We start from the raw sequence: 15,792 nt of genomic DNA, 5'->3' as shown, positions 1-15,792 counted from the left end.
ATTATTATATATGCAATAATGAATTGTCCATTGTTGTAAAAATCTAAGGTTATTACATGAAATTTGACAATATGTAGTTCATGTTTAAGTAATAACCTAAAGGGTCTATGTATATGGATAAGGTTGGGTATCTTATCTTAGTGATACTATGTATACGACGCACTTTGTAATTATCCAAATCATTCATATGAAGACATGCGAATGAAGATATCATATACAAAGAATTTGTATAAGACTGAACCGTGAAATAATTCATTTCTCTTTGTAACTCCGTTAATTGAAAAGGCAGAATGATTTTGTGTAATTTGATTCGAATCTGAGTGAGCTACAAACTCTTTTCTATGAAGGCTCGTCCTTTGATTTGCATTGGTGAGAGTGGCCCAAGTCTCCGACTCAATAAGCCTAACATTTTAGAGGGAGCTAAGAACGTAATTTCATAAGATGAAATTCACTTATGGAAGAACAAATTGTTCATTAGAGGATAAATGGTACTTGAGGATTAAACGAACATTTGATTCAATTGTAATTACGAACAACTCGTGAAGGATTGACTTACGTGTAATGGTTATATTCATGAACGCAACATATAGGGCATAAGAGTGCAACTATTAGCCTATAGTGGTTGAGTAATTTAATTAAAGAGTTTAATTAATTAATCTCAGATCATTGGAGCTTATAATCTGTAGGTTCATTGGCCACCTAATATTGATTGTATATGATACAATTAACATAATGTGCATAGATACATTATAATATGTAGTTAATTATGAATTAAACTATATATGGAGATGTAATATATTTGAACGTGATTCAAGTAACAAATTAATATGAATAAGATTCATATTAAACTATAATTTAAAGTTAATGTGAATAAGATTCATATAAAAACTATAGGTTAAAAGTTAATATGAATAAAATTCAAATAAAATTATAAGTTATAAGAGAAATAAATAGTTGTATATTATTGAAATATTCATTTAATTAAATATGAGATAATTAATTAATGGATCTTTTTAAATATAAAAAAATATTTAAAAATATTTACACTTTATGATAAAAAAATTTCAAAAGTACAAGTACTTTTGAAATTTTTTTCTACATAGTGTAAATATTTTTAGAATTTTTTTATTTATAAAAATTTTTCATTAATTTAATTGAATTATTAATTATTTTTGTTTAATTTAATAAAGTTAATTATTTTTAATTTAATTAAATAACTCCCGTGGAAAGAGAAACGAAAAAGAGAAGTTATTTTCTCGAAGAAGCTCTCTATTATTGAGAGTTGGTTGTTCTCTGTGGAAAAAAAAATCTCTCTCTACATCCCATAGCCTCAGAAAGAGAAAGACTCTTCGCATAAGAAAATTCTTCTCCTCAAAATTCCCTTCATCTCTCATAAGAGACTCCTAGGAGTGTACATCGGTCGGGTTAGAGATTTTTTTTGTTGGCCTTACACTCAATCTTATTGGTTCATTTGGGAGGGTCAACCCAACCAAACTCAATATTTTTGGGTTGGGTCATCAGATTTTTTTTATTTTTCTATTTTTTTCCTTACTTCCCTATCCATTGAAGAATTTGATCTTTGTTAGAAGGCTAAAAAAACTATAAATTCTATATAAGATTCAGATTATAATTAAATTTCTACATTCCCTGATCCTTGGCGCATGGATGAATTGAAGGTGCAGCCCAATTTACATGTACCTTTTTTTAAGAAATAGCCAGGAAAGAATGGATTGAAATGAAAATTAAATGAAAGCATGAATAGGGTGCAAAATCAATAGACAAATCAAGGAGTATGCATAAATGGGAGATCTGATGAGTACAGTGCATATTAGAAAATACAAGAATTACGTATCCAAAAAATAAAACCATCAACAAAAGTAAAAATTAAAAAGCCATATGAGAATCATATAGATCTGGTACTTGGAAATAAACAAAACCCGTAGCAAATGAGTCAGTTCTAAAGGGGAAAAACAATGTCCTAGAGAAAACAAGAGTCTTCCTTGAAATCAGATCTCAAAGGAAAAAATGAAGAAGCATCGTGAGATTGAGATGGAGACCGTGAGGGAGATCGTGAAAAGAAGAATCGAGAATTTATTGATTGAAACGAGTCACTACTATAAAAACAGTGTTTTTTTACTTTTTTAAATGTCAAGAATGACTTTTCTTGATGTTTTTAAAAACATCAAGAAAGTCAGTGTCAAGAATGTCGATTTTCTTGACGTTTTGAAAACGTCAAGAAAAATAACACTTCACATTTAAAAAACATCAAGAAACACAGACACTTGACATATTTAAAATGTCAAGAATATGGACATTCTTGACAAGGAAAAAAACGTCAAGAAATTTTGTTAACTTAACAAAATTACGAGCTAGTAGAGGCACCTTATGGACCAACATATCATGAGCTCCAACGATTTGTAGTTAATTTGTTAAACTCTTTAAACCAAATAAATCACTATTTGTTAACTACCAAGACATTCCACTATAGTTCGATAGTTGCACTTTCTTCATTGTAGATATATTTCTATCCATTTTAACCATAATCGGTAAGTCAATCATTCACAGGTTGTTCGTATTTACAACTAGGTCAAAGATTATTGTTTTACCCCTGTAAGTACATCTTGCTCCTTAACCTCCCACTGATCCTCCATTGAACAATTGATTTATAGTCCGACATATAAATCATAACTCTCTCTTCCATGAGAGAGCGGGGCCCCATTGTTCAAGACAAGACATCAGTGCTTAAGTAACCCATCTACTAACCCTAAATTGGATAGGAGTGAATTCCATATTCCAAACCCTGTCCACAACTATTTACCTAGTCTTATCCCAAAATGAGAGGCTTATTGAGCAGTGCTGTTGGACTGCTCTCATCTATGAAAATCAGAAGATAATCCCGAATAAATAAGAGTTCATAGTTAGCTTAAGATTAAGATCGAGTTACCCTATGTCATTGAGTTTGAGATAGTCAGTTTTAATAGTAAATAGTTGTTATAAAGAAAAGTGACTATTTTGAGGTTCAGTCTTATGCAAACTCATTGCACAAGATGCCCCCACTCACATGTCTCTACATGAATGATTTTTAGATCACATCATTTGTATCAGTATATAAAATGGGCCGCATCCAATAGTGTCACCAAGATAAGGTACCCAATCTCATCCATATACTTATAGACTATTTTGGCTACATACTAAAACTTGATCCATTTTTATGTCGCTACATAAAATTAAAGTATTCATATTATAGCCATGAATTTGCTTATTGGATTTTCATAAAATGGTGCAAAGTCAATAATAATTTATTGAATAAAAAAAATTCAACAATATTTTTATTGATAAATAAAATATGTTAACAACATTTACGAACTGCGAGTTTAGGACATTCCCAATAGTTGGGACTTCGGATTGATCCATCCATTGGCATCCACGGGCAAACCAAGGTGAATTAAGGCAAGATAAAGGAGTTAGGCTTTTGTGTCAACCCATACCTAGGATCAAGAAGTCTGGGATTCAAATCCTCTACCTCAGTACTAACACTCTATACTAAATTAAGTTTTATTAAAGGTATAATGATTAAATTTTAACAATTGAAAGTATAAAATTAATATAAAGTCTAAAGTATAAGGACTAAAATGATAGTTTAACTAATATTTTATATTGGTGACATCTTATTTAATAACACTGTGTATTTATAAGCCATATTTATATTCCACTAGGATAAGTAAAGTTGTAAGTTCTCTCAAAACCCCATTTTTAAGTATTTTATTTTGGATAATACTTGGATGCATCCATTTGTGTACATCCCTTCTCATCACTCACATAAAAAATATTGAAATATTTCAAAAAATGAAAAAAGCAAAATTTGCCACATGACAAGTTATGATTGAATAATATGGTAGAATACACAAACATTGATACTGTCCGAGATACACCAAAATATTTTTCTTTTATTTTTAAAACTAGACCTAGCTTTAAAGTATGAGGTAGAAGAGAACAACTTCCCCTCTTTTTAAATTATAAAGTACTTAGTTGATGTTGTAAAATATTATGCTGTATGAATTTATTCAATAATTTAAACTTTTACTTTCATATTGAATCGATTTTTTCAATTCTAGAAAGGTTTTGCTGTTAATATCTATAATTATTCTATATTATCTCTCTTTGGTCTAGTCTCTATATATAAGGTTTAAGAAGACCTTTTTTGTTTACATTGTTTTCAGAGTAAACGAGTTTTGTTTTTGTTACTAAATTATGGTTACTTTTATAAATTTTAGGATAAAAACGAACATAAAAAGTTAAGGACCAAAATGAAAGAGATGACTAAAATATCATTTCAAAAGTTCAACCATAAATATGTAAACCTGAAAGTTTGTGTTAAATCACCTATTGACCCAAAAACTTAAGGGTAAAAACAAATTTAATTATACATCACACTCCCCCAACAACAGTACAAGGCTTGAACTTAAGACATCCTGAAGCAATGTGGTTTGACACCATGTTAAATCATCGATTGACTCGAAAACTTAAATTAGTGTTAAAAAATAAATTTAATTATATATCATTAACAATAAATTTATTTTTATATGATTAAATATTTAATTTAGAAATTTTAGGTTTTCTTAGTTCTAAATAACGTTATAAAGAACATTTGACCTCTCGATGGACGTCTATTTGTTTTGTTTTTGTTTTTTGACAGAGAGTGTGTACATGTCGAACTATGCTCCAACCATAGACTTAAAATTTAGATGTAACATATATTTTAAACATGGCTAATTCCTCTATCATTTTTCCAATATCAATAACTCTTCATATCCACTATCTTGATCCTCAACAAAGTTTAATTCAGTTTTTATTTCTATCCTTGTAATTTTAATTCGATGTTTAAAATGTAAAAAAAGCCCATTGAAAAAACTGTAAATATGCTAAAATTATTCCCTTTGTCGTATATATTTTGCCGACAATATTACTTAGAAAGACTAATATATGAGCATTGCAATGTCTTCAAGGTTCAACAAAAGTAGAGCCCAAGCATTCTTGTGAGCTAGCCCAAAATGATTTTATCAAAATTATATATACACACATATATATCAAAATTATATTATGTATTTTTTTAAAGTTACTAGGGCATTTCATTTTCAGCTTGGTTTTATTTATTTATTTATTGTTTTTTTTAACCATAGGGGGTGATTGTTCTCAAACAAATGCTTGAAATATTTTCTTCTTTTGCAAATTACTCATTTCATTGCATGCTTGCATTTCATTTTGATTAGAGTTTATTAATTTTGACACTCCTAAACCCTACTATAAATTTAAAATCACTCCTAAACCTTTTGTAAGGTTTTATTTTTTAAATGAATTTAACCAAACTTCACACCAGTTAGCAATTGTTAAACTATAGTTGCATGCTTGAATATTCAAGTAAATCTAATGAACTTGAGGTTTGAATGGAAAACCAAATTGATAATTGATAATAACATTTGAGAGATAATAATGGTGGGAATGATGCAGGTTTGTAAGAAAAATGTGGGATAAGAATTTTGGGGGGGTTGTTTCACAACTTTGTAAGAACAATAACAAAAGAAATGGGTTTGATTTCTTGTTTGGCCATTTCTTCATCCAAAATGGTTCCATAATTCTGAAACAAGGAGTCCAAAATTTCATCACCAAAATGGTGAGAAATCATAGATTCTTGAATGGCTCTAACTGCCTTGGCAACTTCTTTTCCATAGCTCTCTCCATTTTTCACCTTCTTCTCTAACTCAAACTTCTCTATTCTCTCCAACACAAATGACCCTTCTCTTTTCACTTCCTCTTCTATTTCCTCTTTGTTTGGTGCATAGAAATTCACATCATAGCTATCTACCTTTTCCTCCTTTATTTCTCCCTATAACCAACATTTGTAATGTTATATAAATACACATTTCCCTTCAAAGCATTTAAAAATTAAATGAGGTAGATTCAAGGTCGGGGATAGGATGAGGATACTCTCCTCATCCCCAACCCGAGACCCATTTTGTGTCTCCGGTCAAATTAAAAATTCTCCACCTTAATCAAGGTGGATACTCACGAGGATTTTTAATTTGCTAACCCTATAAACATACCCTATTTTAATCAATTATTTACTTTGCCCAACATTTAACCTAAATCCAATTTAGTATCATCAACTTAAACATAGTTTAACTGGTTAAGATATACACTTCAGTTAAGATTAAAGGGTTGAATCCCCACTCTACATCATGTAAAATTCACAATATGTATACATATATTTCAATTCTTTGTAGCTTTGCTTATTATTGGCTCAGTGACATTGATTATCTTCATATTTGGTTTGAAGTTAGAACTTGCCTCACCCCTAATTTATAAATTAACTACAAAAAGGTTACTTTTTACCGGTTTTTATTTATGGTTAATATAGATCTCATGGTTATTAGTACACTCAAATGTTAATTGAATTATGATTCCTTTGATAATATATAGTAATATTAAAGCTACCAATAAATTCTTCCCTGGAATGGATTTTATGTAGGCATAAGATATTTAAATGTACTTTTTCAAAGAGTGTAAAATGTTTTTTTTTTGTGTTATTGTTTTTATTTAAATATTTGAATTTGTTTGGTAGATATGACTTGTAGCGTAGGATCTTTTATGTATATTTAATTTTTATTCCTATCTTCTTTACCCATTTTTTTTTTTCAAACCTACTTTGATTCTAATTTTAATTCTTCCACTTATATGAAAGTCCAGATTTGGCCTTTGTTAATAAATTTTATTTTTCTAAAGTGAAACTTCTTTCTAAATTAATGAATGGACCAATTTAAGTCAATTTTGATGAGAATCCAAATGACAAAAATTGGAATCTCAAAATCTAGAAAATAAGAGAACATAAGATTAAAAAAATTAAAATCAAAATGTCAATCCTTCATTTAAATGTTAGTAGGATAAACCACTCATTCTGTTTTGCATTTCTACAAAATTGTTAGTGAAAATTTTTGTTTATGCATTTTTCCACCAAAAAATTTCAATTAAATTGATTATCTACCCACAAAATAATAATAATAATAATAAATAAATAAATAAATTGTTTAAATGGAAAAAATTTCCCATCCCCATTTAATGGATATCCCTACCTGATTTAAAGCGATTCTATTTAAGTTTTGATATAAAAATTGCCTAATATATATAAATATATATATATATATCAATTTCTTACCTTCAAAATAAGCATGGGTTAGTAAATACGAGGTTTGTGCTTTAAATCTTCTATTTAAAAAAATTTATTTACTGAAATTTGGTTATTTTTATAAATATTTTGATCACTGTGAAAACATGCTCTGGAAAATTGTTAAAATAAAAACAAAACAAAAACCCCAGTTAAAAAATAATAATAAACAAACATTTATGAATTTTCTTGTTACCTGAGAGACCAAAATGGCGAAGGCTCGTGCAAGAAGGTGCCACATGAAGGAATTTCCCCTATCGACATGATCAGCGCCGTCTCTTCCGAGCAGAATCAGCACCATCCTGCCACCGGAAACCACCTCCTCCGCCCTCTTCCTCAGAAACTCCCAAAAATCTCGCCGGAATTGCTTCACATAAGCCTCCGCTATCGACATCGGACTTTTCTCCGATATATAAATCGTCCCTCTGTTCACTGGTTTCCCCAATTCATCTCGAACCCCCTCAGGAACCTACAAAATCGAACCAATTTTAAACTCTAGAAATCCCCCCCAAAAAAACCAACGAAATGGGGGGAAAAGAAATAGAAATAGCAATGGCGGCAAACCCTAGAAAGCCAGTGAAGGCTGTAAGAGGAATAGACGAAGTGCAAGGAATTATTAGGGAAAAGTCTCTGGTAAAAGGAGCCTGGATATGCCCCAATGAAAAACCCTGATGGATTTTGATTTTTTCCTTCGTTTTGAAGCTCTCTGCAGAAATCAGGGAGGGTTTTGAAGATAGAGTTGAAATCATTGGTCGGAAGGTCATTTAAATAGACTCGGAACTCCAGTGGCGGCTGGATATGGCCGGAGCTAAGCGATCGGACGGCTTGGATTATTTCTTTGATGATTGATAAGGAATTTGGACCAGAGGAGCAACCCAGATCGGCGATTCCGAAGCTCGCCGGAGCACCGGTGGAAAGGTAAACTTGCTCTATAGCTTCCATTGTTATGTGCTTTACCATATCTGAAGCTATCTTCTGTTACATTCATGTGTTTTAGCCTTTAGGAAACAAAAAAGGAAGGAGATAGTACGGACAAAAAAGAAAAAAAAAAAAGGCAAAAAATGAACATATTAAGAAAAGAAAGGATAAAAAAAATTAGAGAGATGACCTGAAGATTGGAGTTTTTGGCATAGCTATTGTTGCCAATTCCACCATTCATATGGAAAATTTTCTCAATATCCATATGAGTAAAGATTGAGAGTTTGAGATTTTTTTTTCTGGTTCTTGTTCTTGTTCTTATTCTTCTTCTTGACTTGGTTGAGTTAATTGGGTTGTTCAGATGCCCCTTTTAATGGCAGAATTTGAATGAAGTTTGAAAGTTTTTTTTTGGCCCCCCTTTATTTTTTTCTCTTTCTTTTTCTGGCCTCTTGTTCTTTTTTATGATATTTCCTTTCATAAATAGTGGCTATTTACTTACCTTCTTGGGAGGGACCAATTTGATACAAACAGTGTAATAAATTATGGACAGTAAGTAACAAGTGAGATTTTGTAATCTTGAGTTTTGAGCTCAAAATCAGTCTTTGCAAATTAAACTCAAAATTAACAACATATCCAATACTTTCTTCTACTGTAGTACTAGAAATTTTACCTGAGAAGAATGAGAATCTTTAAGGCAACATAACTTGTGGAATAATTAGGCATTAAGATTTCTTTCACCCATTTGTTAAATAATGAAAACATGTTCAAAGATTTAGACAAATCTTGAAATTGAGCTAGCTTTGTAACAAAAAGAAAAAGAACCCATATGAGAAAAAAATGAAAAAGTAGTAATTGGTGGACAACAAAAGTGACAGTGAATTATGTGTTTGAAGCTTATCTCATATGTTTTCTTTTTTCTTTTTCCTTTTCTTTTTTGGGTACTCTGACTTGCTGAGATTGTTAGGCAGAAGATGTTTTTTTAAAAAAAAAAATTTATTTTTTTAAGATAAGGTTGTTGGTTGTAATGTAAGGAAAAGCAAATCGGTGTGTGGAACTGGAAAACAAAGGCAACTCTATCAAATCAAAGAATTGCTTTTATTCATGAGAAATTGACATAGATTTTGCAGCAATGTTCATCCCTAGAAAGTTGCGGCTATGGACACGTGTAAGTCAAGGGATATTCCTAATATTGACCCAAATTAAGGATCATTTTATTATTTTTTTTCTTTTTCCCCAAGATGGAGTGTGTGATGAGTGGATGAGTGGGGTGCCATTGAGAAATTGAATACACCATTTTTATGTTTTTCCACTATACCACTCATGCACCCTCTAAGTAGAGGCCTAAATTTTGGTCCCTAGAATAATTTTGATTAAAAACATCCCCCTTTTAACTTGGAATATGTTCGAAACATGGGTAATGCTTCTTCATACATTCCCATTTTTAGGGTTAATTAATAGGATAGGATATTACGTTCATATACATGCACCTTCTTAGTTTCTTCATTTCCAATCTCTCTACATTTGTTTGATTATGCTCCCATACCTTGAGATTCTCGACTATTTTTAGTAAAATTTGCTTCGAGTTTTCTTATAGTGAATGAGTTTGAAAATATCAAGATGCAGAGTCAGGAATGTGCAACATTTTACCCTCTTAACTAAAATTAGAACGGACCAATTGCCTTTCACTCTTTCTTCTCCATCTTCTTCATCTTACCCTTATACAATTCTTGGTTGTTGCAAAGCAAGCAATCACTTTTATTTATATATTTCATGAGGACAACAAGTAGAGTATAGAGATTTAAACCACCAAACGTAAGGGAATTAGTAAATATCGATTATCTTTGAGTTATTGTCATTTTGGCAACCATTCTTCTTCTTTTTTTTTTTTTCCCTAAACTTTAAAGTAGGTTGGTAATTAAAATGAAATTTAATTATAATTCTAAATTAACTAATACTAAATATAACCGTGCTCATTGAATAGGGGGAAAAAAAATTAAATTTTGACCCCTAAACATGTTAAGTTCTATCAATTTGAACTAAGTGTTGCAATTTTTACGGTTCAATTTTAACTAATTCACCTACTTGTTTTACCTATAGGAAAAGTGTAAAAATCTTTTTAAACTCGTTAATTTCAATAAAATATAGATTTACACAAATTAATTATATGCAAATTTCAATTAGAAATTTAACTTTAATGTTGTTTTTCTTTAAAATTTCATATTGTACATGTATTTTTTAATTCATCAAGAGAAGTTTTTTTTTTTTAACTGACATTGGTAGCAAGAACTTATTAAAGAGTTGAAATTGAAATATTTTTAAAGTTGTTTAAGGTTGAGATTGCAAATTACAACGGCCAAAGTGATAGTTCAAAGGTAATTGATATTTATTTCCTCCCTTATCATATCCCGACTTTTTATACTCATTTGTCTAAGTTTAAGATTGTTATTTTTTTCCTTTTTAATATATATATATTTTTTATCTCTAAGTGCTTTTTAGAATGTATAATTAGGTAATCTAAATAAAAATTAATTATAATTTAAAATTAACTACTTATAAATATAACTTTTTTCTTTTCAAATATTCATAGAAACTAACATCTAGATAAGGGGAAGTTAAGTTTGTAATTCGGTAATGGTACTTATTTCTGAGTGGATTTTCAAAGAATGGGAAAATACCTTTTGATCCATTTTGGATCTAATTTCTATTTTCGTTCCTGTATTTTAAAATATAATACATTTAATCTTTAAGCTTTGATTTTTGTTTCAATTTAATCTATATTTTATTATAAATTTAACATCGAAATTTAAATTTTGTTTCAATTTAGTTTTTAGAAGTCAATATTTACATTTTTAACTTCGATGTTTCATTAAATACTGTCTTTCAATTATTGACATGAATGTGTATTAATAAATTTAAAATAATTATGAAGTGAAATTCTAACTTTACTTTTAATATTGATGAAAAACAGTGAAACTTAATTAATTATAATCGTTTTAAATTAATTAATAGATATTAATATTAAATATAGAAAGAAAGTATTTAGTTAAAAAGACGAGGTTATAAGTGTAAATCTTAAAACCTACGGACCAAATTTAAATAAAACTTAAATATTAAGGTAGAATCGTAACATTTTGAAATTTAAGGATTACATTAAAATCAAATACAAAACTTAAGATCTAATGTGTAATATTTTTAACTTAAGGACCAAATAGAAATTATACTCAAAATTTAGAGATCAAAGTGATATTTTTCTTTTTGAAAGGTATTTTAATTAAAGTGTGAGGTAGGGGAATTGAACCTCAGACTTCGAGATCGATAGTACAAATACTATGCCAATTAAGCTAGTTAGCAAAGATATATCTTTTTATTAAAAGAATTATATATTATTTAAGCATAAAAAAAACTTTTTTTATTTACATAATTAGCATCTAAAGAGAGATGAAAAAAACATCGATCACTTTAACTAAATAATAATGATTACAATTAAAATGGCATTGTAATCATTTTGATGATGTAAGATTATGGTGACTTGTCAAGAAATTATCGGTTTAAAAATCTCGAGGGAAATAAAATTAATTTTTTGGTATGTAATTGTGGTGAAATTCAAAAAGATGCACAAAGCATTAAAAAAAATTATATATATATATTTTTTTTTGAAAAAAAAAGTTTTAATTGTTCAAATAGAATTTCAAGAGAATCCAAATTGATTTCTCCCACTGAAAATATTCTCAAGTTGTTTAAAGCTTCTTAAAAACACTACCAATTAGGAAAAAGATTGGACATTGAACAAAGTCTAATATAATGGCCTCCCCATTATATTTCATAATACCATGAGCCCAAGGGTTTAGTGGGGAAGTATGTCATTTTGAAACAATTTTGATATAGTTAAATATTAGGAATTTTTTTTTTTTATCAAATCTCAAGTTATTTACCGAAATAATTAAAAAAAAATTGTGTTAATCAATCACAAAAACTAATAGAAGTCTAAAATGATTAAATTTTACTATTTTATGTAAATAGTTTATTTTATTTTTCTATTTTTGAAAATCTCGATTAATATTATAGGTTGTAAATGTATAGGTATTTTTAAGTACAGTATAAATAGATTTTTAAAAGATATATTTTTTTTAATTGTAGTAGGAAATAGTGCTAATAATTCTTTAAGCACCGAGAGTTTTAGTATTGTAATCTTCACAAGTTTGAGGTAAAGTAATATAAATTTTTTGTTCAACACTTATTCGTAACTAATTGGAATTATGTGTGTTGCACGTACTCCATAACATTTAAAAATGAAATGTACATGTATAAGTTGAAATAAATGTCTTATCCTTGATCATCATTTTTCCTTTATATATTTTTTTTTAAAAAAAATTAATCTAAATTATTAATGTGTTTTTTAAACTTGTTTTTAAAGTTTTCAAATTAAATTTTTGACCTTCTAGTTTAAATGTTTGATACTTAGAGAACCAACCAACTAAATAATATTTACATTTATAATAAGAAAATTAAGCTAATCACTTTTATTATAAATAAAAACATATTTCTAACATATTTATCATTATTATTTAACTTCCTTAAAATTTTTTTTTTAAAAAAACCATTCAATCTAAATCTCAATCCCACACAAAATTTAAAAAAAAAAAAAGAAAAAAAAAACACAAGTTACATAAGGAAAAAAAATTGTAAAAAATAATGTACATTAAACAAATTAAAAAAATGGAGGTGTAGCACTTACAGCTACTTCTAGTCCTCAAATAAAATAAATAGAGCAAAAAAGTTTTTTAAAAAAAATTAAAAAATGTCGAAGTAAAAAATTGTTGGTGATGCTAAGAGCTGAAAGAACACCAAAATGTGATAATAATGCTTAAAGAAATTAAATATATATATATATATATACCCTAAAAAAAAAGAGGGGGTTAACAAAACAAAAATCGAATCGAAACGAAACGAAACAAAAAAACAAAAAAAAGAAAAAAAAAAAAAAAGAAAAAAAAAAAAAGAGGAGATATCTAATGAATAACAAGATTTAACTTAACTATTTATTAAGGAAATTTAGATTTGAAATCATTTTACAAAAATGATTAGGGATGAAATTTGATTGTTTTTTTCAATATCTACCCATTTAACGTAAACTTAATATGTCAAAAAAAAATCACATATATGAAAAAGTTATTTTTAGGAGATTTTTAAAAATAGAAAAATAATGGAAAATATTTATATAAATAACAAAATTTAATTTTAGTTGCAATAGAAATTTATCAGCTTTCATCCGTGATAGAAACTGATATAAGTCTATTACTGATAGATGCTGATAGAAATCTATCCGTGTCTATAGGTGATAGAAACGGATAGAAGTCTATCATTGACACTATCAATCATAGAAATTGATACCAAGATATCATTGATAGAGGTTGATAGAAGTCTATTAATGATTATTAGTATTTTTTTTTATTATTATTTCTGTAAATAGTTTGACATTTTTCATATCTGTAAAAATTTCTTTTTTTTCTTTAATATCCAAAATTTAACATGAAACAAATATGGAAAAAAAATAGATAGATTTTTTTTAATATCTACTCATTTAACTTGAAACAAATATGAAAAAAAAAACTATATAATGATTTGAATGTGTAATTATCTAAGATATTCCTTTGACTATCAAAATAATATCTACTCATTTATTTGATTTTACAAAATTGTTGGGTGAAAATTTGCGCGGAGGCGAGTGACGATTATTTTTTAATAATAATATTATTATTATTATCATTATTATTATTTATTATTTTCTTTTTATAGATTTTAATTTGAACAACAAAATTATTTTTTCCACCAAAAGTCTAAAGACTTAAATTCCTTTTTATTTTCAAAGATCTCTGCTTGATTTTAATTTGATTTCAAAGTTTCATGAAAAAGGAAAAAAAAAATAGAAAAACATTGTAATAAGTAGTAAAAATTATGATCCCTGAACTAATTGGTGTGCATATACAAAAAATAAAAAGTTAAAAAAAGCATAAAATAATCAATCATGCTCATCTTTGTCACTTTTTCGACTTCTAAATACATTAAAACACTCTATGATTTTACAAAATTCAAAAGTGAAAAAAAAACGTAGAAAAAAGGAAATATATTTAAAGAAAGCTAAGAGAGGTGATATTTTTTCTAGATCAGGATGAAATACGTGATACAAAAAATCAAACTCGATGTTACTATTAGAAAAAAAATTGAATGCTATAACAAAATTTCTAAAAAAATAGGTGTGGAACTTAAGAACTTGGGAGAGCGAGTTAGCTAAAATTAATATTACAAAAATACGTGATAGAAATTTAAGGGTTGTATTTAGTTATTTATAGAAAAAACTTAGATTTCAAATCAATAAAATATAATTTTAAATTAAAATTCATGTGAATGATAGATCTTTTTATATCATATATATATATATAATATATATGTGTGTGTTTTTTAATGATAAATTTTGAATCTAAAATGAAATATGGAAGCAATATTAGAGATAATTAAAATTTAAACAAATTAATTTATGAGTAACTTTTGCATGATTTTTTTTTAAAAAATCCACGTGAATGATATAATGTTTTTACATAATAAATTTTGGAATCAAATATTAAAGATAAATTTAGTTTATGTGAATTATAACTTTTTTTTTTACTGTATAGTAAAATTATATATCCTTATAACCAAACACTAAAAGGGGCAAATGAAGAAAACGATCTCATAACCTCTTTTAGATAGTATATAGATTATCTTGTGTCTAATGTTTAATTAAATGTGATCTAAACAAAAAAAATTTAATCTTAGATAGATGAATTAATTTTATTTGGAAAATTTTCAAAAAATGTCAAAACACTTTTGATAGACACTGATAGACTTCTATTAACATCTATCACATAGTATCAATGATAGATTTCTATCCATTTATATTATTGGTAAATATTGATAGACTTCTATCAGCATCTATCACATAATATCAATGATAGACTTCTACTAGTTTTTATCACTGATAGACTTTGATAGATATCAATCGGTCTCTATCAACCTTTGTCAAAGAAGATTAAATTTTGCTATTTTATATAAATAATTTTCTGTTGGGTGAAAATTTACTTTTAAAAAATAAGAGGGAACCAACCTTTGGTTGGAGAATCCTACATTGGAAAATTTTGATTTGGAAGCCTCCCTTATGTACTCCAACCTTGAGCTTTAGGTTTGGGCCCCAATCGGTACCCATGTTTTAGAGGGAGTGAAGAGATAGACCAATGTGGGTTCGGTTGACGTCCTACACACACGTCGTCTGTCCGATCGATCGCGACGCGTGTGTGTGATTATTCTCTTTAATAAAAATATTTTTATTTTATTATTTTTTATTATTATGTTTTAAAACCGGAAAAAACTTGGTTCTCCGCGCAAGTCTTCGAGGTTGTCTGCCTCTTTCTCACTCGATCATTCCACGCTGAAGGCCTATAAAAGGTGTGGACTTCAACAGTTCATTCACACAATTCTTCTGTTCACTTCCTTTTGAAAGTTCTTAATTCTCCTTTCCTATTTTTTCACTCCATTTTTATTTTTTTCGAGTAGTTAGTCAGAAAGAGTGTGTGTTTCAGTCGGTAACGGTACATTTTCGATCGGGTTTTCTTTTCAGGCTG

General features: G+C 28.0%; 1 protein-coding gene across 2 annotated transcripts; it reads right to left on the bottom strand.

Annotated features, from left to right (window-relative positions):
- Positions 1-5,439: 5,439 nt before the first annotated feature.
- Positions 5,440-9,206, bottom strand: LOC120084574 (S-adenosyl-L-methionine-dependent methyltransferases superfamily protein). 2 transcript variants are annotated; one of them, XM_039040379.2, is made up of 4 exons: positions 8,328-9,206; positions 7,784-8,194; positions 7,416-7,688; positions 5,440-5,884 (listed from the first exon to the last, which is right to left on the bottom strand). In XM_039040379.2, exons 1-4 carry the CDS (start codon positions 8,400-8,402, stop codon positions 5,552-5,554), a joined length of 1,092 nt encoding a protein of 363 aa, XP_038896307.1. In that variant the 5' UTR covers positions 8,403-9,206; the 3' UTR covers positions 5,440-5,551. The 2 variants fall into 2 exon arrangements, with proteins under 2 accessions (XP_038896307.1, XP_038896311.1); XM_039040383.2 differs by having other exon boundaries at positions 7,784-8,217; positions 8,328-8,796.
- Positions 9,207-15,792: the final 6,586 nt, after the last annotated feature.

The sequence above is a fragment of the Benincasa hispida genome, chromosome 1 (assembly GCF_027475165.1).
Source record: "Benincasa hispida cultivar pf3 chromosome 1, pf3_genome.v1.1, whole genome shotgun sequence".
NCBI lineage: Eukaryota > Viridiplantae > Streptophyta > Magnoliopsida > Cucurbitales > Cucurbitaceae > Benincasa > Benincasa hispida.
This window is presented reverse-complemented; position numbering and strand designations above follow the sequence as displayed.